The 25,118-nt window shown below is 43.3% G+C and overlaps 1 protein-coding gene across 1 annotated transcript in view; it reads left to right on the top strand.

Moving 5' to 3' along the window:
- Positions 1-25,118, top strand: part of SHROOM4 (shroom family member 4) — a 268,987-nt gene that overhangs the window by 214,165 nt on the left and 29,704 nt on the right. Inside the window, 3 exon segments of the mRNA XM_086388761.1 lie at positions 3,271-3,405; positions 5,705-8,192; positions 15,294-15,355. Of these exon segments, the coding sequence (XP_086244887.1) occupies positions 3,271-3,405; positions 5,705-8,192; positions 15,294-15,355 (2,685 nt within the window).

Consider the following 25,118-nt stretch of genomic DNA (forward strand, 5'->3'; position numbering starts at 1 on the left):
CTTGAACTATCAAGAAGGCTAAGTCTGAGCCGACAACTCTTATTACAGTACCCTCTCCTTATTGACCATATGCTATACATCAGTATGTGTCCCAGAAACTTTGACAGTGTTCTGCCTCATCCCCATAGTAACATAACCAGGTAAGGATTATTGTTTTTTGTTTTTTGTTTTTTCTGATAATAAAACCGAAGCTCAGATGGGTTAAGTGACTAACACAGAATCACACATCCAAAGTGGTAGAGTTAGGCTATGAACCTAGTAGATCTGACTCATTTGTCTTTGTCTTATCACCTTTGGGCTTGATATAGTTCATAGGATGAGAGTAATGTACATGAAATGATGATGATCAATATCAAACATTATTTTTGATGGGCTAAATTGTGGGGACTAGATTACTAAGGACAAGCTCCATGGAGTAGACATTACTTGAGTAGTACCTTGAAGAACAGGTGGGACTTAGAGTACCAAAATGGGAGGGGGCATTCCAGGCAGAGGGAACAGTCACAGTCATAACTGAAACTCTGTTCTAGGCAGTTGACAAGCACTGTATCATTTGAACATTACAACCCTATTAATTAGGTACTATCATCACCATCTTACTGTCATGGCAGCTAGACCTCTGAGAAGCAGAGCTTGTAAGTGGTGGAGCTGGGATTTTAATCAATGTCCAATTCCAGGGCTTGTGTTAGATGCTACTAGAAAACCAAAAGCAAAGGCACAAAGCTGGTTGCAGAGTGTGATTGGAGCAGAGACATGAGAGGTTAGGTTGGGTGGGTAAAGATAGCTTAGAAAGGGCTTTGAAAGTCAGGTCCAACTGGTGAAGATTCTTGAATAGTAGAGTACCACAATCCAATTGGTATTTGACATATGATCTAAAAGCAGCGACTGGAGGTAAAACCAGGTGAGACTGGCTGCCAGACTAACACAGTATTTTGGTTGCAAAATGTTAAAGGCCTGGACTAGAACAGGAGCTGTGGGTGACAGGTTCTGTGGAGAAGTATGGTTATGTAGAATAGTCTCAGTGAGAATGGTATGGGTGTGGGGAGAGAGAGAAAGAGGCCAAGCCAAAGAGATATTGTAAAAGAAGCTTCAGTAGAACTTTATAAGGGATTGGATGGTTGGAAAAAAGGTGGTATCAAGGCTGATTGCCCACATTTTAAACCCTGGACTCAGAACTTCAAAAATGCTGGATATGGAAGAAGAGCCCCAAATAAGAGAGGTGCCCAGATCTCCACTGTATCCTCAGTGCCTGGAACTGTGCTACATAGTTAGATACACATGGTACGTAGCATCTACTCGTACATAGTACTTCTACGAGATGCTTTATAAATAGTTGTTAATGGATGGCTCCTGGGTAACAGCCACTGGAGAGATTTCTAGCAACATGGTTTTGTGTGTGAAACTCTGGAGCAGACACCTTCCCCAAGGTCTTCTAGTGCCTTCAGCCTCCCTGCTGGCACTCTGAAATCCATAATAGAACAGTGGTTAAATATGTGGCCCTCACTTCCTCTCCTTCCCATAAATTTTCACTGCCACAGCTGATCTGTGGCTCTGGTTCCTGACCTTTGGCGAGCATCTTCCACTGCCCTTCCTTTTATATCTCCTTCTCTGTGTCTGGCCTGTTACCACTCAACACATGTTTTCCCCAGCAAGGCCATTTTCCTCAGGACTACTTTTTCAGGCCTTAGCCCTCTAGAGCTCTGCCTTGCTGGGATTTTCTGTATTTCTGCCAGGATAAGGGGCATTCCCTGCGAATATGGATTCAGCTCTAGTCTCTCTACTGCTGCTCCTGGGAGGTAGAGAGCTGATTTATCCCACTCTATAACAAGCATGTTGAAAACCAGGGGCCTTATCTTAGTCAACTCTGCTTCCTCACTGTCTAGTATGGAACCTGCCACAGTAATTGAATGAAAAAATTAGTAAATAAACTATCATCTGTTTATCTTTCTGTCCTCTCCTTTATTTATCATCTGTTTCTCTTACTCTGTCATCTTGTTCTCTGTCATCCATTTCTCCCTGTATAGTTCCCTGTACTCTTTCTCAGACTTCTCCATTTCTGTCATTTGTTTATATCTGTACCATCTCTTCCCTCTTATCTGTTATTTACCTGGCCCATCTGATATCTGTCTTTCTCTTCTTGTTTCTTCTCCTCTCCTCACCTCTCCTACTCTGTCCTCTCCTCTCTTCTCCCTTCCCCTTCCCTCTCCTTCCTTCCCTCTCTCTCTCTTCTTCCCCCTGCCCTCTTCCTTTCCCCCCCTCTCTTATTCTTGTCCTCCCCACTTTCTCTCCCTCTCTCTCTCCCTCTCTCATATCAATCTTCTCTTTATCCTCTGGCACTACCTGTGCCCCACTCTTGTTCTTCCCCACTAGCAAGGGTGACTTCTATTCATGTGAAATATACCAGAGCACAGGGACGGGTCCTGAAGAAGCCTGTCAGTGCAAGAGCTGTGGCTGCAGCCTCCCGCACTGGACAGGTACTGTGGTTGCATCCAGGGCCTTGGCCTCAGACCTGTTTCTCTTTATTCACCCCTGCCCTGAAAGCCAGTCTTCCCTGTTAGCCTAGTACCATGCCATCTATCACGTTGTCCTATTCTCCCTGGCTGAAATGGGGGTTTCTTGCCAAACCTCTACCTACAGACTTAGCAGCCTCACCTCTGTGGCCATCTTGTCCTTCCCTCTCTCAGTGCCTTTACCAGTAAGTTCTCAGGAACAAAGCCTATGCTTGATTGATCTCTGTATCCCAAGAGGTATGCACAGATGGTACACAGTACACAGACAACAAATGTTTATCAAATTGAATGAGCCCAAAACTGGAGAATTGGCAGTCAGTTGGTGTTGACTTGTTCAAGCTTCTCAATGATTTACCTATTCCTTTCTTAGAGAAAAATGGGAAGATTGGCTACATTTATTTTTTTTTTTTCAGAGAAAACTTAGAGTGGGCACACTGTTCATTGAGCAACAGTACTCACATATTCCACAAATATTTATTGAGCATCTACTATGTGTCTGGCATTGCTGTACATGCTTGGGATATACCCATGACCAAAAGAGCCCTATGACTCTCAAATTCTGAATGTCCACGGATTGTCTTTGGGGTGAAGGAGATTTGAGTTCTGGGAGCTGAGGGGGTAGCTGCTAAGATTTCTACACCAGTTCCTTGCAAGATGTGCTACTTCATTTAAGGGAAAGAGGGGGTGGGGGCGGAAGCTGCCTGGGAAGTGATTTCAGCTCTGGTTCCCTAAGTTGACTTCCTGTGCTTTTTTGCTGTAGGAGAAACGCCCCTGTCAGTAGGCCGCACTCATGGCATGTGGCCAAGCTGCTGGAGGGATGCCCTGAAGCGGCCACCACCATGCATTTCCCTTCTGAAGCCTTCAGCTTGTCCTGGCATTCCGGCTGTAACACAAGGTGAGTCTGGAACCTTCCCTTCAAGACAGGCTGGAGGCTAGACCACCCGGCCACGCAGGAGTGCTCTAGTCCCCGTTGGAGGCTATAGAGCCCAGAGTGCTATCCGGGAAAATGAAGGGGGGTGGGGCAGTCCAGAGGGCCTGGCTTCCGGTCGTCAGCTATTGCTAACTCTCTGTGACTTTGGGACAGTCCCTTTCCTTTTAGAAAATGTTTCCTTGAAATATTTCACATGGCTTGAAGACACCTCTCTTTCCTGTTCTTCACCTTATTTCCTTTGCAATCTCTTTCCCTGGCTCCCCCATCATCCTAGTCTCTGTTGTCAGTGACCCCGTGACTGGATTCTGGTCCTCTTCTCTAGCTATAGTGACTCACAGTGACCTCATCTAGTGTTTCTCATCCAACTCTGTCACACAACCAAAGCCTTCAGAATGGGGACCTCCCTGAATAACAGGGTCCACCTGCAATAAGGATCTCTCAATTTAGGGAGCTACCCAGCAAATGCAGAGAACTTTTTAAGCAAGCCCAGAGCCAGCAAAGCTGCTAGCTTAAGCTGCCTTTTCCCTTCCACAGCAAGATCTTACTGCCGAGAAGGAATTTCTGTTAATGAGGCTCAGGGAAGCTAAGGGTTGAGTTTAGCTTAGGTATCTTTATATGATATCGGAAGCCAGGGGCTCAGGGCAGAGGCAGGGGCAGTTTTGTTCTGAAAGGATACACAGAAACACATTCTGAGCTTGGCTTCTGTTTAAATGGGGGTGTGGCTGTTTTCAGCAGGAAGGGTGGTGGGGTGGATAGCAAATCTCCCTGCCAACAAGGAATTGATGGATTCTTAGCCCAGAGGTCAAGTAAGCGGAGTGGCTAAGGGGCAAGGCGGTGAGAAAGAATTAGAAGAGGCTAACCTGGAGGATCTTGTGGGTGCCTGCCACTGCTCAGCTCTGGCGTTCAGAACTATGGCCTTTCTGAGCCACCTGCAACCTCTGGGGTTCTAGTGACAGGGAGTTACTGGCATGACTTGGCTCAGTTTGGCTTTGTGTGTGGGAAATGGTACTTAAAATTCAAGATTGTGTTTGATCCTAGTACCGTCATTGGTCTCCCAAGTTTGGCTTTGCTGTGGGGGAAGAGGGCAGCCTGGGTGGGCAGGGGCCACTATAATGTCAATAGTCATAGTAGAGGGGATGCTGATAACAATACTCATGAAAACAACAATCAAGAGAGGTGCTACTCTCAACCAGGTGTTGAACCCTCACTAGGCGCCTAGAGCTTCACTTTTATTATCTGATATCACCCGCAAAGCAACCCTCTGGTACAGATACCACTATCATTTCCATTTAACAGACAGTGTAGCAGAAGAGCCAGGACATTAGACTCACAGAGGCCCGGGTTCAAAATCCAGCTCTGCTTCTTTAGCAGCTGTATGAGCTTGTCATTTTACTTTCCCCCTCTAAGCTTTGGTTTTCTCACTTGTCAAGTGGAGATAATAATCTCTCCCCTTCAGTTTGAAACGAGACATTAGAAAGTGTCTGGCACATCATAGGTCCTTGGTAAACAGTGAGGAATACTATTATCAAGAAAAGAACAGGGGAATGCTAAAACTGTGGCCCTGTGTGGGCTGTGAACGAGAGCTGGGTAATCTTGAGAAAATTACTCCCTCACAATCACTTCCCTTTGTAGGGCTTGCTTGACACCAGTAGTTCTCGAAAGTGTGGTCCCTGAACCAACAGCTGTAGCATCACCCAGAAAACTGTCAGAAGTAAAAATTCTCAGGATCCACCCAGACCTAAAACTCTGGGCATGAGGCCTAGTCACTTGTGTTTCTTTGAACCCTCTGGATGATTCTGATGCATGATCAAATTTGAGAACCACTGATTTACAAAATAGGCTGACTGAAATTAAATTAGCCCTTTAGGGCCCCTCTCAAATGCTAATCGTCAGTGCTTGTTTCTCCAAGCAGAGAGCCGAGAGCTGGCTCCCAGGAGACAGCAACAGGCCAGAAGCAATTCTAGACTCACTTAAGGCAGAGAAACAGAGGACTACCCCTAGTGAGTTCTTGCACTGTTAGTCTTTGGATCTTGCCCTATTCTTCCTCCACGTATCGTCTTGCCTCCCATTTTACCACATTTCTGTGGCATCCCCAGCGTCCTTCTCTTCCCATTTCCCTTCCTTCCTCTTTTGCCGTATCTCCCTCTCCTTTGTGGCATGGGTGCCTCTGGGTTGCCTTGCCTTCTCCTGTGGCAGGGATGGCCAAGGTGGGGAAGTAATCTGGTGACGTGGCTAACTAACCGGTGTGTCCTGTGTCTTGCAGTGACGTGTGTGTGCAGTGGTGTCCACTCTCCCGGCACTGCAGCACTGAGAAAAGCAGCTCCATTGGCAGTATGGAGAGCCTGGAGCAACCAGGCCAAGCCACCTATGAGGGCCATCTTTTGCCCATTGACCAGAGCACATACCCCAACCAGCGTGATTCAGCCTATAGCTCCTTCTCAGCCAGCTCAAATGCCTCTGACTGTGCCCTTTCCCTCAGGCCAGAGGAGCCAGCCTCTGTGGACTGTATCATGCAAGGCCCAGGGCCAACTAAAGCCCCTAATAGTCACCCTAATGTGGTCGAGACCTCAGGAGGTGGCTGGCGCACCAGTGGGGGTCACCTGACTGCTAGCTCCCAGATGTCATCCTGTCCTCAGGAGGTCTCCCACTCAGAGCCTGCCAAGGCTGCCAGGGGTCCCCCTCAACCTCCAGTGAGGCGAGACAGTCTTCAGGCCTCCAGAGCCCAACTCTTCAATGGAGAGCAGTGCAGGGCTTCTGAGCTTATAGATTCCTTGCAACAGAAGGAGAAACCTAGTTTGGACACCATGCTATCCCCAAGGAACCCTAATAGGTTCTGCTGCCTCAGCGGGCAAGACCAAGTGACAAATGAAGGCCATCAGAACTGTGAGCTCAGCCAACCTCCTGAATCTAACCAGAAGGGCTCTGAGAATCTACCGATGGAGGCCTCAGCCAAAGCTGTTGGAGTCCCAAAAGCATGTGACAAAACTTCCAGCATAGGTTCCAGCCCACTCAACCAGGCTTCAGCAGAGCTAGCTAAGACTTCTTCTTTTGGCAGCTCTCCACACCTCACAGGACCCACAGGGCATCGCCATAGTGCCCCTGAACAGCTGCTGGTGTCCCACTTGCAGCGTGTGCACCTTGATACTAGGGACAGCAGGGGGACAGAGCTCCAAGCTGGGCAGGATGGGCAGGAGTGGACCGTATCCCCTTTGCACATGCACAGTAGCCACACAAGCAAGAAAAGCCCATGTGCCCCTGCAGGAGGAACCCAGGACCAGCCGAGCAAAGACAGAAAGACCAAGCCAGTGGATGATAGACCTCTGGGTTCAGGTCATCAGAGCCCAAGCAGTTCCCCACATGGAGAGGCTGACGGACACCATCCAGAAAAAGGCTTCCAGGATCCAAACAGAGCAAGCAGAGCTGATAGTGAACTGGTCAGCCAGCAGTCCTCTGGCTCCCTTGCTCAACAAACCAGGGACTGTTCTTCAACCTCTAAAGTAGCTGGCAGCACAGAGGCAACTGAGGAAGGGGACAGTGAGCCCAAGGAGTGTGGCCGGGTGGGCAGTAAGCGAAATGGAGGGTTCCGGGGCCGCTCGATCCAAAACCGGCGGAAGAGCGAACGTTTTGCTACCAATCTACGTAATGAAATTCAGAGGAGGAAGGCCCAGCTCCAGAAAGGCAAGAGTCCCTTGTCACAGCTGTGTTACACCAAGGAGCCAGTGGAAGAGACCGAGGAGACCCTGGAAAGTCCTCCACTTCCTTCCTCTAACTCAGCCCTTCTATCTTCATATAAAAAACCACCAAGCCCCAGAGACAAGCTCTTCAACAAGAGCATGATACTCAGGGCTAGGTCTTCAGAGTGCCTCAGTCAAGCCCCTGAGGGTCAAGAATCTAGGATTGGCTTGGAGGGACGAGTGAGTCCTGGCCAGAGATCTGGCCAGTCCTCTTTGAGCCCAAACACCTGGTGGAAAGCATCTGACCCATCCTCGTCAGACTCTGAAAAAACAAACGTTCACCATGGAGTCTGTGGAGGTCACTGGAGATGGTCACCAGAGCACAACCTGCAGCCACATGTGGCACTAGCCATGGAAGGCCCTTCCAACCCAGGTGACAAGGAATTGAAAGTGTCTACTGTCCAAGCTGGGGAGGAAGCCATCCTCTTGCCCTTTGCAGACAGAAGAAAGTTCTTTGAAGAGAGTAGCAAATCCTTATCTACATCTCATTTGCCAGGTTTAACCACTCATAACAAGACTTTTACCCAGAGACCAAAACCTATTGACCAAAGCTTTCAGCCAATGAGCTCCAGCTATAGAGAATTGAGGCGCCATCCCATAGACCAATCATATCACTCCACAGACCAACCCTATCATGCCACAGACCAATCATATCATTCCATATCACCCCTTCAGTCAGAAACTCCCACTTACACAGAATGTTATGCAAGCAAAGGTCTAGAACAATCCATGTGCTGTAAGCCACTACACTGTGGTGATTTTGATTACCACAGGACGTGCTCTTACTCCTGCAATGTCCAGGGAGCTGTAGTCCATGACCCTTGCATTTATTGTTCTGGGGAAATCTGTCCTGCTTTGCGAAAGAGAAATATGATTCCAAACTGCTACAATTGCCGGTGCCACCATCACCAGTGCATCCGGTGTTCAGCTTGCTGTCATAATCCCCAGCATGGTACCCTCGAGGACAGCAGCTTGAAACCTGGCAACACTTGGAAACCCAGGAAGCCGACAGTGCAGGTAAGGACTTGGTTCTTGGATGGATGAGCTTCATTATTCTCTTTGCAAAGAGAAAGCTAGGTAAATAATTTGAAATATAACAATTATAATGCCTTAAAATTATATAGTGCTGGGTCCACCAGCTGGTATCTTACTAACTTTGGGCAAGAAATCATCATTTTTAGAGGTAGAAGAAAATAACTTTGCTTCACAAAGCCAACAGAAGTGGGCTTTATATCCTGACTGTATAATTGGTATCAGAGTGACCTTTTGCAAGTCATCCAACCACCAAGAGTTGCAGTTATGTGATTTTTTAAAGGGAAAAAGAATTTTTACCTCATCAAATGGCCAGTGCTAAATAAAGTCTTATTACCTCATCTTTAAATTGGAGGAAAATAATGGCTGCCTTATGAATTAGTTGGGTGGATCAAATGAGTTTGTGTAACAGAGTGCCAGGCCCAGTACCTGATACAAAACAGCATGTACAGTAAGTCCCCTACATACAAATGAATTCCACTCTGAGAGTGTGTTCATAAGTCCACCCAAGTTAGCCTAGGTACTTAACTAACACAATCAGCTATATAGTATTGCACTGTAATAGGTTTATAATACTTTTCACACAAATAATACATAAAAAAACAAATAAAAAAATAAAAAATAAACATTTTTAATCTTACAGCTCAGTACCTTGAAAAGTACAGGAGTACAGTACAACAGCTGGCATACAGGGGCTGGCATCGAGTGAACAGGCAAGAGTTACTGCCTGGAGGTGGGAGATGGTAGAGCTGAAGGATCGTCAGCAGTAGGAGATGGAGGGGAAGCTATAATTTCACTCACGCCTGACGTTGATGGCACAGATTCTGGTTCCTTGCTGGATTCAATTCTATCTACCATCTTGAAAAAAACAGTTCAGTGATGTCTAGTAGTAGCTCTTTTATTTTCGTCATAGATGACCTGGTAGCCCTAGATTGCATTCTGAATGCCTGCTGCAACCTTTGTTTCATTCTACATTCTACATTCAGGTCCTGTGCTTCAAAAACTAACAGTGCCTCCTCAAATAAAGAAAATCCCTCTGGCGTTTCCTACATCGTGTATCTCTTCAGTTATTCTTCCTCTTGTCACTCTGCTCTCTCAGTTACTTTCACTTTTGTTCCCATCATTACTGCTTGGCACTTCTTAGCAGTACTGCTTTTATGCTTGCTTCTGGAAATCCTGTGCTTGAAATAAAGATACTGTACTACTGTACTCTACACAGTACTGTACCGTAAAGTACAGAAAAGCACAACCACTCGTAGAGGATGCATGCACCTGACAATGTACACCAGACATGTGAACTGACTTACATGATTGGACATGCGAACATGGTATTTGCATCTTTGAAACTTGAATGTCCGTATGTAGGGGACTTACTGTATTGCCTTTCATTTCCTGCTTTAAAACTATTTGGAGCTGTAAAATTTGCAAATGTCTCCCAGGTTTTGCTTCCAGAGGTCTGACTTTTCTGAGAGCAGAAATCCTTTCCCTTTGCTCCAGTATGAAGAAGAGACCCAGGTCTAAATTGGCTGTAACTATACACCCTAGTTATGATCTACATCCCTAATACAAGCCACCACCATCCCCCATGGTATTTCTAGGACTTCCCATGCCACTGCCTGCTTTAAAACTATTTGGAGCTGTAAAATTTGCAAATGTCTCCCAGGTTTTGCTTCCAGAGGTCTGACTTTTCTGAGAGCAGAAATCCTTTCCCTTTGCTCCAGTATGAAGAAGAGACCCAGGTCTAAATTGGCTGTAACTATACACCCTAGTTATGATCTACATCCCTAATACAAGCCACCACCATCCCCCATGGTATTTCTAGGACTTCCCATGCCACTGCCTGCTTTAAAACTATTTGGAGCTGTAAAATTTGCAAATGTCTCCCAGGTTTTGCTTCCAGAGGTCTGACTTTTCTGCTCTTCTGAAGGACAAATCCTTTCCCTTTGCTCCAGTCTGAAGAAGAGACCCAGGTCTAAATTAGCTGTAACTATATACCCTAGTTATGATCTACATCCCTAACACAAGCCACCACCATCCCCCATGGTATTTCTAGGACTTCCCATGCCACTGCCAGCTCACTGCCAGACTACTTCCCCATAGCTTTCCTAGTGCCACCTTTTGGCTGGTGCATTCAAACCAGAAGTTAATTCCTGTGTTGAACTGTTGATGCATAGACTGACACTTCTGAATGACTTAGCATATGTAATTGCTCAGTACATATTCTTTGTTGAAACAAGGGAATTCCCTGGTGGTTCTGTGGCTTGAACTTGCACTTCCACTGCAGAGGGCAAAGGTTTGATTCATGGCCGGGGTACTAAGATCTTGTATGCTGCCTATGGCACAGCCAAATAAAAAAGGAAAAAGAAAGACACTTAGGGGTAAAAGAAGCCTTACACAAGAGAGTATGTACTCTACTATCCCTTCATATAAAGTTATAAAACAGCTAATCTATAGGAAAAAAATTTCAAAACAGTGGTTGCCTGTGGGAGGTGTCACAGAGATTACCTGGGAAAGAGCATGAGGAAATTGTTGTGTGATGATCTATATCTTGAAAAGAGAAAAAAAAAAAAAAAAAGAAAAGAGAGTTACACAGGTGTATACATTTTCCCAAACTCAGCAGATGTATACTTAATGTTCGTGCATTTACTGAAAGTAAATTTTGCCTAAAATATTGTAAACAAATATAGAACTTTATTTAATGGATATGTATGCTTGAGTTTTTGAAATGCATTGATCTATGCAGCTTATTTTCTAGTTTTCAGCATATAGGTGTTACACATATTTGTTATATTTATCTCTTAAGATTGCATGTTTCAATGCCATTGTAAATAATATTGTTTTCTTAAGATCAAATTAAAATTCTTTACTACCATATAGAAATGCTATTTAATTTTGTATATTGGCCTTGTATCCTGCAACCTTGCCAAACTCACTTTTCTTGGTAGATTTTAAAAGATTTTCTACAATCATGTCATCTGCAAATGGTTTTGTCTTCATTTCCACTGTGTATGGCTTTTCTAGGAGAAGGGGTCCTATTGCACTCCCTAAGACCTTCAATACAGTGTTTAGTAGAAGTGGTGAGAGCAGATACTGTTGCTTTGTTCCCAATTTTTTATTATTAAGTTTGATGTTAACTGTAGATTTTTTGGTAGGTGCAGGTTGAAAATATTCCCTTTTATTCCTAGTTTATTGTGTTAGCTTTTATCAAGTGTGGATGTTGGATTTGTTTTTTCAAATACTTTTTCTGTATCTATAGAGATGATCATATAGTTTTTCTCTTTTAATCAATTGATATAGTGAATTACAGTGATTGATTTTTAAATATTTATGATTTATTTGGCTGCATTGGGTCCTAGTTACAGCATGCAAGGTCATCTGTTGTGGCCCTTGGGCTCTTCCTTGTGGTGCTTGGGCTTCTCTCTAGTTGTGGTGCATGCTCAGTAGCTGTGGCGCATGGGCTTAGTTGCCCCAAGGCATGTGATATCTTGGTGCCCTGACCAGGAATTGACCTCCCGTCCTCTGCATTGGAAGGCAGATTCTTAACCACTCCCCACCAGGGAAGTCCTACATTGATTGATTTTTGAAACAAGAACTAGCCTAGCACTGCCAGAATAAATCCCACTTGGTTATGACATCTTAGCCTTTTTATATGTTACCAGATTTGGTTTGCTAATAGTTTGTTAAGGTTTTTTTTTGTTTGTTTGTTTATGCATTGATGTTTCAGGGATTTTAGTCTATAGTTTTCTCATGATGTCCATGTCTGGTTTATATATCTAGATATTGACCTTACCAAATCAGTTGGGAAATGTTTTCTTCTCTCCTATTTTCAAGAAGAGTTTGTATAGAATTGGCTTTTTTTTTTCCCTTGCATGTTTGTTAGAATTCATCATTGAAGACATGTGTGCCTAGAGTTTTCTTTGTGGAAAGATTTTTAATGACAACGTCAATTTATTTAATAGATACAGAGTTATTTGTGCTATCTATTTCTTCTTGAATGAGCTTTGGTAGTTTGCCTTTCAAGGAATTTGTTGATTTCATTTAAGTTTTCAAATGTATGGGGTAAAGTACTTTGAAATGCATAAAGAATTTAAGATGAATTTGTGGATGGATAACAGAACAAATAGATATGTAATAGGGTAAACATAGTAAAATACTAATTGTAAAATCTATACAATGGTGGATATACAGATATTCATTGTAAACTTGCTCAACTTTTCTATATGTTGGAAAATATTCATAATAAAATGTAGGGGGGAAAAGGAGAGGAAATATGAAATAGTGGTTTAAGGGCTTGATGGTAGAACCAGACTACCTGGGTTTGAATTCTTAAGCATTCCCATCTAAAAAATGGGAATAATAATAGTACCTATTTCATACATTGGTTGAGAGGATTAAATGATGTAACATATACAAGGCACTTAGAACAGTGACTGCCAGATAGTAATTATCTTTTAAGGGTGAGTTATTATCTTTTAAAATAAAGGGAGATTTGGGCTTACCTTGAGAAATTTTTGCCAAAAGAAGGATCTGCAAGTAGACAGTGGAGGAAAAGGGTTAATGTTGGGGGTGGGGTACACAGAAGATGGTTGCAGAATTGTCAGCCAGTAACTCCATGAAGGAAAGCAGTGAAATTTGCACATTGTAGTAGCTGGCAGCAGCAATACAGGTGTGCCTGTGCCCATCCATGCCTCTTCTTTTATATTCTGAGGGAAGGACATATTGGTCTCCTAATGTCTGTTAGATGAGCTAAGTAGGTCTGCTTAGACGCTAGGCTTTTAGACATATGGATGGCCATCCACGAGGCATTTTGTGCCCATTTCTACCCCTGCCAGCTGAACCACCTTCCCCTCAGACATGGGAAAAACTTTTAGCATGGGTTAGGATTCCCCAGCTTAGCTGGCTAGGTAGTTGTAATGGTGGCTATCTGAAGTAGGATTGAGATCCTGCTCGTTATGCCCCCTGGACGTGGTTGGGAAGCTAACTGGCTCCTATTCGGTGCTGTTAAGAAAACTGAAATCAGCACACATCTAAATCTTTCATGCTTCATGCCAGTTAGTTTTGCATATATATAAAATTATTTCATTTAGCAATTATATGAGATATGTTATAATAGGACCCCATTTTCCAGCTAAGAAAGCTGAGGTCACACATCTTACAAGTGGTGAAGCCAGGATTTAAACAACATAATGATTACCAACATTTGAGTGTCTACTGTGTACCAGGTGCTGTTCTAGGTGCTTTACAGGTATCAACTCACATGGTTGTCAAAGCAATCAAGAAATAGACAGTGTTATTATTATGATCACTATTAAATAGCTTGAGAAAATGAGCTAAGATAAACTGCTGTGTAGTCTGCCTGAGGTCACACACAGTGTGGGATTTGAATCCATGTAGTGTAGCCTCCAAGGCCAGGCTCCAAGTTGTGCTACGCTGCCTCTCCATAAGCTGATTGCAAAGCCCATGCCCTCTCCAGTCTGGCAGGATGCCTTCTAGCAGTACAACTTCACTCAGGCACCAAGTTCCTACCATAATCAATCCTCATCCGCAACAAGTCGTGGAGATAACTGCCTCTTTGATTCAAAGAGTGCATACAATTTACAGCAACCTAAGTGGCTCAGCGGGGAAAATAATGTAAGGTGATACTGGGGACTTGGGGGATTGAGAGTTGGGACAGGACTTTGTTTGCTTTGGACACTGCTATTTTCTGAGCACTCCCCATAGGGCTAGACAGGGAATGGACAGGAAATCCTGGCTCCCACTGTGGCCGAATGAGTAATACTGTCTTTGAAAGCAGGGACATCTCACAAGGGCGTCAGGCACAATCTGAAGTTGAACAAGTGGTTTTTGCTGCTCTAACTTGACAGGTACAGGCAGAGAGACTGTTCTGGTTATGTGAAAGCTGTGAAACCTCATCTATTCTATGGCCACTAAGATCCCTAGCCTCCTACATGCCAAGTGCTGTACTAGGCATTCTCTGCACACATCCCATTTTATCCTCACTCCTGGGAACCCAGCAAGGCTAGATAGCACAGTCCTTATTTTCCAGATAGGAAGTTTGAGGTCCTGGGAGGTGACATAGCTGCTCTCAAACAAAAAATATCTTAACCAGGATGACTGACAACCACATCTTACCTACACAAGGTAGTAAAATTTTTTTGCTGAGGCAAAGGTAATAAAAGCTTGAACAGGACCAATAATCGCATTGGGGAGAGAGACTTTGGAAGGTCAGTGAGGTTTAGGAAAAATTGCATTCCCAACGGAATAAGTTCTGAGTCTCTAGGTAGAAGGTATGGAATGCTGAAATTAGAGAGGATGTCAAAGGCAAGTTTTCATTAGGCTTGGAACTAGGATAGAAGGCAGGGACATTTCTACAAATGGCATATGCAGCTTGGGCTGCAGGGAAAGAATGCTTGGGCAAAGCCCTTATGGATAAAATGCCCAGGGTGAAAAGTCTGCTCCTGTAATATGGGGAATGTGGCACCCAGCACACATGTTCCCCAGAAATGAGCCCACCTCAGCCCCTTTCAGCAGGTCTGGGAGGAGGAGGAAGGGCCCCTACGGTACTGGGGTTGGCTGGCATGCATGTTCTCTAGCTGCCTCCCCCAGGACAGGGTTGCGGCAGCAGGAGCTTTAGTTCTCAAAGTCATCTTAAGGGCTGCAACGTCCAAGAAGATGCTTTCTTTGGTGGAAGAGGCTAGAGGAATGAGCAGGTCCACTGGGAAGAGCAAATAAAAAGATCTTTGCAAGAGCCAGAACAAACAGCAAGCATGCTAAACTGGTTTTTAACATGGTTTGGGAGGGGAGTAGAGAAAAAGGGTAACTCAGAGTTTCTAGATCACACTGAGGTCTCTGAGTGCTATCTTAGACTCTGCATGGCCCCAGCAGTGCAGAAGGCCTCCTGACAGAAAGGCAGCCCTCTAGGTACATAGTTCTCTACCCTGCATAGGAGAGTAAAAGGAATCAGCTGGTGGGGGGCAGCGGTGGCACCTGGCCTTGGACAGGCTCCTGACCGATTCACAGTTTTGAAGCCATCTAGATTACCTGGCTGTTCAGAGCTCCCTAACTTATCAGAATTTTGCTTTGCAGGAATTTCCTGGGGACAAATGGAAACCAATAACAGGAAACAGGAAGACCAGCCAGTCAGGGAGGTAAGTTGACCACTCATGGAGTTGGGTAAGTTAGTACCTCTGAGGTTTCCGTGGAAATTGATAAGGTTTTCTATTTGCTGTGTTTCCTTTGAGGAACCTGGTCTGGTGTCAATACCAAGGGGTTGACGTATAGATGGAATCCAGCCTGCCTCCCAGGCAGCTGGGCTATAGACCAAACTGACTGGTAGCACATTTTGGAATACATCATAGTCAGGAGTGTTGCAGGACATTATGCTTATCAGCTCAGAGGCCTGAGGCAAGTGCCCAGGCACAAGGACGTGGGGACTAGACCATGCTGAAACATAGATGGGAAGGCATAAACTATGCTTACCTTCCCAGTGGCCACTGGGTGATTGGAGGAGCCAGAGAGGAGGCAAGGCTGTCCAGCTACTGCTGTGCCTTTGCTTCAGAGTGTTTCTTGTGTTCTGCCACCTTTCTTTTTATAGGACTCATTGAGAGCTTCAGGTCTACTCATTAAAAATCCAAGGCAGAGCCTGATAACGATAGGTTAGAATTGCTGAAGAAGGTAGAAACATTTTTACAAATGGTGTATGTAGCTTGGGCTGGAGGGGAAAGAGGTGCTTGGGCAGAGCCCTTAATAATGCCTTTAATAATTTATACTAATTTAATAATTTAATAAAAGGCAGAGCCCTTAATAATGTCCAGAGTAGAGACTCTGCTCCTGTAATGTGGGGAACATGGCACCTGGCACTCATACTCCGAAGAGATGAGCCCACCTATCATAGTGATCACGACAAGGAGACAATTACCTCCTCCAGGGTCCTCTCCCATCAGCCTGGTTGGAACCCCTTTTTTGTGACGTTTCTCTTCTATCCAGTGATATACTTTTCAGCCAGTTCTTCTCCAGGACAGTATTAGATATTCAACACAACCCCTTTCCTCAAAGAGCTCACAGTCTAGTAAGGGTACTCGGTCACATCTGACTCTTTGTGACCCTATGGACTGTAGCCCACCAGGCTCCTCTGTCCAAGGGATTCTCCAGGCGAGAATACTGGAGTGGGTTGCCATTTCCTTCTCCAAGGAATCTTCCCAACCCAAGGATCGAACCCACGTCTCCTGTATCTCCTGCATTGCAGGCATATTCTTTACCCGCTGAGCCATTGGGGAAGCCAAAATTATATTTACTCAAACTCCACAAATGAAGGACAGGCAGGGAAGATGGCTTTTAGCTGTGCCTCTGTGGGGGCACCTAGGGAGAGGACTAGAATCTGGGTCTCTTGATCTCTGAAAATCCCAGGGTTCTTTCCAGGGCTCCACATTATCCCCTGTGACTTGGTAGTCAGGCAGAAATAATTTTGGTTTTCTTCTGACTCCAAAATCTGGGAAACCTATCAGTTTTCCAGTTGGCAATGGAAAGAGAGGAAGTCAACATTTATTGATCATCTACTAAGTGTCATTCATTGGGTTGGATCTTCTTATACCCATAATCTCCACAAAATCTCCAATTTCTACAACAGTTAATTGTACTACCTGTTGTATAGATGAGGTCTAAAGAGGTTATATAACTTAGCTGAGGTTACACAGCTAGTTAAGTGATGGAGCCAGGACTCAGACCCAGGTTGGTCTGGTCCCAAAGTGCATGCTTTTTCCATTATAACTGCTTCAATCAAGATCCCAGAGGAAACCCTTCAAATGGACCCCTCATCATAATTTCTCAGGAATCTGAGGCCTGGGTGGGAATACTATGGGATTCTGTGGCTGGTCTTGATTCCTCACTATAGGCTGATTTGTACCACGTTCTTGGTGAACTTTCACCATGGTCTGGTGGGTCTGCTGAGTTTCCCATATTAGACTGAGACTGTCGAGAAAGGAGACCACCCCTTGGTCATGGATGCCTCCATGCCTAGCACAGTGCCTGACACAGAGAAGCTGCTTGAGATATTTTTGTCATTTGCCTACCAAATGAAGAAACAGAGCCTCTTCCACCATTGAAAGGGTGAAATGACACAAAAATAATAATGCTGACTTAACATTTCTTGAGCACAGTGCTCGATTCTAGGCACCATTCAAAGCACTTTGGAAATATTAAATATACCATAACCTTAAGGGGTATATACTATTAATTGGAGAGCCAATTGACAGAAGAAACTGAAGCACGCACAGATAAAATCATTTGCGTAATGTCCCACAGCTAGACCCCGGTTGTTGTTTTTCAGTCGCTAAGTCATGTCTGACTTTTTGTCACCCCATGGACTGCAGCACACCAGGCTTTCCTGTCTTTCACTCTCACCCAGAGTTTGCTCAAACTCATGCCCATTGAGTTGGTGATGCCATCCAACCATCTCATTCTCTGTCTCCCCATTCTCCTCCTGCCTTCAATCTTTCCCAGCTTGAGGGTGTTTTCCAGTGTGTTGGCTCTTTGCATTAGGTGGCCAAAGTACTGGAGCTTCAGACCAGGTAATCTAACTTTAGAGACACTATACTATGCTATGGTGCTTCTCCAAAATGGCTGTCTTACTAATCAGCCAGTCAAATAAGAGGATTTTATTTAAAACCTGGTGTGTGTAATGCCTGTTTTGAAGTAAGCAGGGAAATATTAGAGAAAAGCATCAGGAAGCATAATGTCTGCTCATCCCTAGCTTGAGCAAGGAAGACTAATCTATACAAAGTTAAGTAGCAGTAATGATAAATTACCATTTGCAAGACAACCTAGGTGCCACCAGCTAAGTTATACATACTCTGTTTTATCTTCCCCAAAACTCTGTCAGATAGGCATTGTTATAGGGCGTTGGTTCTCAAACTTGAGTGTGCATTAGAAATACCTGGAGGAGTTATTAAAAAAAAACTGGGATAGATGGTAGTTCCCACCCCACCCCCAGGGAGTGTGATTCAGTAGGTATGGAGCATGGCTTAAAATGTGCATTTCTAACAAGCTCCCCAGGTGATGCTGATGCAGCTGGTTCTGGGATCACATTTTGAGAACCATTGACTCAGATAAAGAATCTGAGGTTCACTGGTGCTAAGTAACTTATTCAAGGTCTCACAGCTATTAAAGGAACAGGCCAGGTCTTCAACTCAAGCCAGTAGCTATAAGGTGAAAAGTGGTTTAAACAAACAAGAAAAGCCTGACACATTATAACAGGCCAATACATGTGAAGTATCATTGTGCCCTATTTAAGTTCATTGGGGGTTAAGAAAACTGAAGGCTGGAGTCTAAAGAAGGAAAGGACCAGAGAGGACACTAAGCAGGCTGTATTGCAGGAATAAACCCTGCTGGTTGTTAAGCTTTCTGGCCTTGAAGTCAGTCTGTGTGCTAAGTTGCTTCAGTCTGACTGAAGTTGCCTCATATCTGACCCTTTGGGACCCTCTGAACTGTAGCCCACCAGGCTCCTCTGTCCATGGGACTTCCCAGGCAAGAATACTGAAGTGGGTTGCCATTTCCTTCTCCAGGGGATCTTCCTGACCCAGGGATTGAACCTGTGTCTCTTATATCTCCTGCATTGGCAGACAGATTCTTTACCTGGGAAGCCACCTGGGAAGCCCTTTGAAGTCAGTCTGCATGGGTTCAAATCCAGGCGTTCTGTTCTCTAGCTCTGTGAACTTCGCACATGGCTTTCTCTCCATGCCCCCACAACCTTTCACTCCATCCATTGGTTTCCTTATTTCTGAAATGGGCTAAGAGTACTTACCTTCTATGACTGTTGTGTGGATTAATTGAGTTAGTATATGTAAAGCATTTAGGACAAAATATGGCACCATAAACCTTCAGTAAATGTTAGTTGTAAAGAGGAGGAGGATGAGGAGCAGCAGCAGCAACAGTAACAGTAGAGAAGAAGGGTCAAGAGTGAAGTATTGTGCCCGGATAGTTAGGCCTTGAAAACTAGATAGGATGGCAAATATGGAGGCAATTGAAGATTATTGGTCAGGTAAGTGACATGGTAAATATGGCACTTTAGATAATTTGGCAGCATTTGCAGCCTAGATAGGTTGGAAGGAGACCAGGTTGGGGCAGTGATCCAGACATGAAAGAGTGTGCCCCTGTATTGGGAACGTAGGGTACAATAGAAATAGAGAAGAAGGGACAGATAAATATGTGTGATATTTGGGGGGGGGGGGCGTTTATTGTGAAAGCAATAGTACAGGAAATTAAAAACAGAATAAAAGGTATCCTAATTCTTACTACCCTAACACCCTGATTGTTTTCATTTCCCTGCCAGTCTTTATCTATAGGTATAGAGGATTGGCAGGGGTCTCATGATTATAATAACTGTGTAGATATAATTTTGTGTGTCCTGCTTCTCTTGTTTCACTAGGCATTTCTTGGTAAACAGTTTTTCCTGTTGCCATAAAGGCTTCCTCAGTAGTTATATATTTTAATGGCTGCATAATATTTCACCAGCTTAATGTGCTCTAATTTGCTTAATCATTCCCAAATTGGTGGATAATTAGGTTTTTTTCCAATTTCTTGCTATTATAAAGTAATGCTGCTGAAAAATTTTGAGCAGCTATAACCTTTTTCTAATTTTGAATTATCTCATTAAAAACAATTATACAGAGTTGCGATTACTAGTTAATAGAAAATGAACATTCTTATTGTTCTTGATTTATTTCCCAAACTGCTTTCCCTGAAGGTGTTTTACTCTGCCATTAGCAGTATATGAGAATACCAGTTTCCTGTAAAATTTGCCATCATGGAAAATTTTCTAATGAAGTAGGTTTAAATGGTACCTATTTTAATTTTAATTTGCTTACTTGTATTATTCTGTTTTGAAAATTTTTCATGTATTTAATATTTGCATTGCTTCCCATGTGAATTGTTGGTCCAGATTATTTGCTCACAAATACATGACAACTTTTGAGGGTAAAAAAAAAAAAAAAAAAAGTAGAAAGAACTCAGTGATTGGAATTTGGGAAGAAAGGAGTTAAGCTAAAAAATAATTCTGAGCCCCAGTGACTTGGAGAAAATTAATGATATATTGGGGGCAGGTGAGAAGGGGACCTGATTTGGTAGAAATGACAAGTTTGAGTTGGGATATGTTGAATTTAAAGTTAGCGAGGAAGACAGGGAAATGCTTTTGAGCAGACTTGTTGATCACCTGGCCAACGAGAGTAGGATGAAGAAGAACAGCCAGCAAAGGAGATTGAAGGAGCAGGCATCTGGAGTGGTAAGAAAGAGAAGTATGCCAGGGCACCATCACAGAAGATAAGGAGAGGACTGCTATTGGCTTTGGCAGTTTGGACTCACAAGTGAGCTTCAAGAAAGCAAACTTAGTAAAATGGTGGGCATAGAAACTAGAAGGGATGATGGTCTATAAAGGGAATGCATAGAGAAGAAATGCACACAGCTTTACACATCCTAAATTCACCCGTTTTAAGTGTACAATTCAGTGAATTTTGGTTAATTTGAAAATAGAAGTGTTAGTTGCTCAGTTGTATCCAACTCTTGGGACCCCATGGCTCCTCTGTCCATGGAATTTTCCAAACAAGAATACTAGAGGGTGCAGCCATTCCCTTCTCCAGAAGATGTTCCTGACTCAGGGATCGAACACTATGTAACCATCACCACAATCCAATTTTAGAACATGCCCATCTCCCTAAAAAGATCCCTTTTGCTCAATTCTGAAGTAAAAGTTAAGTGTTAGTCACTCAGTTGTGTCTGACTCTTTGCAACCCCATGGACTGTAGCCCACCAGGCTCCTCTGTCCATGGGATTCTACAGGCAACAATACTAGAGTGCGTAGCCATTCCCTTCTCCAGAGGATCTTCCTGACCCAGGGATTGAACCCAGGTCTTCTGCATTGCAGGCAGATTTCTTACCATCTGAGCCACCAGGAAAACCCCTTGCTCATTTCTAGTGACTCTCTATTCCCAACCTCAGCCTCAAGCAACCACTAATGATTCCATTTATATGAAATGTAGAGGATAGGCAAATTCATAGAGATACAAAGTAGATTAGTATGTTGGTTGAGCCTGGTTGCTTGAGCCTGAGGTTAGAAATAGAGAGTGATTGCTCATTTCTAGTCACTGTCTATTCCCAATCTCAGCATCAAGCAACCACTAATCTACTTTCAGTCTCTATTAATTTGCCTATCCTGTATATTTCATATAAATGGAATCATATAATATATGGGCTTTTGTGTCTGGCTTCTTTCACCTAGCATGCATTAGAAGTTCATCTTTAGTATAGCATGTAACAGTATTTCATACTCTCTTTTTTTCCAAATATTTCATTGTATGGACATACCACATTTTATTTATCCATTCATATATTAATGGACATTGGATTGTTTCCACTTTTTAGCTACTGTGAATAATGCTGCCATGACTGTTCACATACAAATTTCTATGTGGACAGCTGTTTTAAATTCTCTTGAGTATTTAGGAGTAGAATTTCTGGGCCATATGATAACTCTGTTAACTTTTTAAGGAACTGCCTGTTTTCCAAAGTAGCTGTACCATTTTACACTTCCAACAACAAAATAGGAGGGTTTCAGTTTCTTTTCATTAGTTTTAATGAAATGATTATATGTTACTGTGTGATTTGAAAAATAGTTTAAAATAAGAGTGCTTGAAAAGACATATCTTCATGTGAGAAATATCAATAACTTCAGATAAGACAGATGACACCACCCTTATGGCAGAAAGTAAAGAGGAACTAAAGAGCCTCTTGATGAAGGGGAGAGGAGAGTGAAAAAGCTGGCTTAAAACTCAACATTCAGAAAACTAAGATCATGGCATCCGGTCCCATCACTTCATGACAAATAGGTGGGCAAACAATGGAAACAGTGACAGACTTTATTTTCTTGTGCTCCAACATCACTGCAGATGGTGAGTGCAGCCATGACATTAAAAGACACTTGCTCCTTGGAAGGAAAGTTATGACCAACCTAGAGAGCATATTAAAAAGCAAGACATTACTTTGCCAACAAAGGTCCATCTAGTCAAACCTATGGTTTTTCCATTAGTCATGTATAGATGTGAGAGTTGGACCATAAAGAAAGCTGATTGCCAAAGAATTGATGCTTTTGAACTGTGGTGTTGGAGAAGACTCTTGAGAGTCCCTTGGACTGCAAGGAGATCAAATCAGTCAATCCTAAAGGAAATCAATCCTAAATATTCATTGGAAGGACTGATGCTGAAGTTGAATCTCCAATACTTTGGCAACCTGATGCAAAGAGCTGACTCATTAGAAAACACCCTGATGCTGGGGAGGCTTGAAGGTAGGAGGAGAAGTGGACAACAGAGGATGAGATGGCTGGATGGCTGGATGGCATCACGAACTCAATGCACATGAGTTTGAACAAGCTCCGGGAGTTGGTGATGGACAGGAAGCCTGGCATGCTGCAGTCCATGGGGTCACAAAGAGTTGGACATAACTGAGCTACTGAACTGAACTGAAAAGACATTTATACATTTAAAACTATCTAAAAAGAAGTTGGCTAAGAAAAGGAAGGAGAGAAATGGGGTGGTAGTTAGAGAGGGAAGAAAGGTTTAGGTTAGTGGTTCTCAAAATGTAGTCCTAGGGCTTCCCTGGTGGTCTAGTGGTTAAGAATCTGCCTGCCAACGCAAGGGACATGGGTTCTTTCCCTGATCCTGGAGGATCCCACATGCCACAGAGCAACTAAGCCCATGTGCCATCACTACTGAGCCCGTATTCCCTAGAGCCTGTGCCCTGCAACAAGAGAAGCCACTGCAATGAGAAGTCTGCCCAATGCAACTAGAGAGTAGCCCCCCTCACCATAAGTAGAGAAAGCCCTCGGGCAGCAGCAAAGACCGAGCACAGCCAAAAATTAATTAATTAATTAATTAACTAAAAAATGTAGTCCTAGGACCAACACCCTCAGTATCACCTAAGAACTGAAGTAGAAAGGAAAATTATTGGCCCCTACCCAGATCAACTGAATCAGAAACTGGGGCAACATGGCCCAGAGATGTGTGTTTTACAAGCCCTCCAGGCAATTCCGATATAAGCTAAATATGAGAACTTCCAATTTAAGTGAACTTTTGATCAGGATTTGGGAAATTGGCTTAAGTTTAAAAACAGAAAGGGGAGGTCAAAGGAAAGGTCATATTGATGCTGAATATGGAGCTGGCAGATCATAGTTTATGATCTCAAGGAAGATGAGAAGGCCTAGGAAAGGTCAAGGGCAAAGATGACATTTAAAGAGAAATTCTGATGGAGCTTCCAATTACCTTCCCCAGACTACACACACATTTCTAACTTTTCTTATGTCACTTCTACCCCACTTCAGTACTCTTGCCTGGAAAATCCCATGGATGGAGGAGCCTGGTGGGCTACAGTCCATGGGGTCGCGAAGAGTCACACACAGCTGAGCGACTTCACTTTCACTTTTCACTTTCATGCATTGGAGAGGGAAATGGCAACCCACTCCAGTGTTCTTGCCTGGAGAATCCCAGGGACGGGGGAGCCTGATGGGCTGCCATCTATGGGGTTGCACAGAGTCGGACACAACTGAAGTGACTTAGCAGCAGCAGTAGCAGCATGTCACTTCTGTCACAACTAGAATGATGAGTATAGGTGGGAAAATTAAATGTATATTCTTGAGCCACTCTGCCTGGAAGCCTGCAACAAAATTTAATTCCAGGTAGTTGTGCTCTTGGTTGTCTCCCTCCACTGTTATTTAGTTTGTGTGCAGAGAATGCAAATGCATTTTAATATTAGCAGGAGGGGAAAAAATTGGTGAGTAGCTCTGCTGGGAGGAAAAGGTACATAAATGTGAAGTATTTAATAGCTCAAAGAAATTATTTTATGGATTACCTCTCTTGGTTTTCTGTACTTACAATTGCCTCCTGTGGTCTTTTCCATTTTTCCACTTTGCACAGACCTTTAAAATGTGTAGGGTGTATATACACATATATAGCCACAGTTAATCCTCACAGCAACTCTGTGTGGTTAAGCCTTATTTTCCCGATTTGACTGATAAGGAAGCTAAGACTAAGGAAAGGTATTGCTATACTATTATTAATAACAACAACAAAGGTATACTATCTAACATTTATTAAGTGTTTATTGTATATCAGGCACTGCTATAAGCATTTTCATGTGAATTATTTTATTTATTACTAACCATGACCCTATAAGATAGTTACCTTTTACTGACACAGTTTTAAAGGTGAAACTTATTCACAGATAGATTAAAGTCACTTGCCTAAGGTCAAACAAGCATCTGACTCCAGAGCCCATTACTTCTGGAATTATACAGCAAGAACATGACTAAATTGGAGCATTACCCAGGTTTTTCAGTTCTAGGCCTAGGGCTCTCTTCCTTCTTTTTATCATACCACATCATAAGCAGAGTGCGGACCATCCAGTACACATTTCCTGTTTGCCAATTGAGTGAAAGAAAATGGGTAATTGAGAATTGAATCTCATTTCATTAGGTAGAGTACACTTTTCAGGAAGGCTTTACCAGCTAAGAAGAATGAAACCTTCAGAGGCAAGAAAGGATTTGTCAAAGAGCATGACAAAATGAATTTAAATACTTGGGTATTAATTTAATCCTGGCCACACAAAACTTATTCAAGGAAAATCAAGAAACTCTAATGGGAGAAATAAAGACATGAATAAATGCATAGCTATTCTCTGCTTCAATTTGGGAAGACTAATACAGTAATGATTACAATACTCCCTAAGTTAATATATAGATTTAATACACTACCAATTAGAGTCACTGTGGGATACTTTATAGAACTTGTTAAATTCATAGTGAAATTTATCTGAAAGAAAAAGTGGGCAGGAAGACCAAAGAATACATTTATATAAAGAGGTAATGGTGGTAGA

The sequence above is a fragment of the Bos grunniens genome, chromosome X, assembly GCF_055505025.1.
Source record: "Bos grunniens cultivar Pamir isolate PY7600 chromosome X, Bosgru_T2T1.0, whole genome shotgun sequence".
NCBI lineage: Eukaryota > Metazoa > Chordata > Mammalia > Artiodactyla > Bovidae > Bos > Bos grunniens.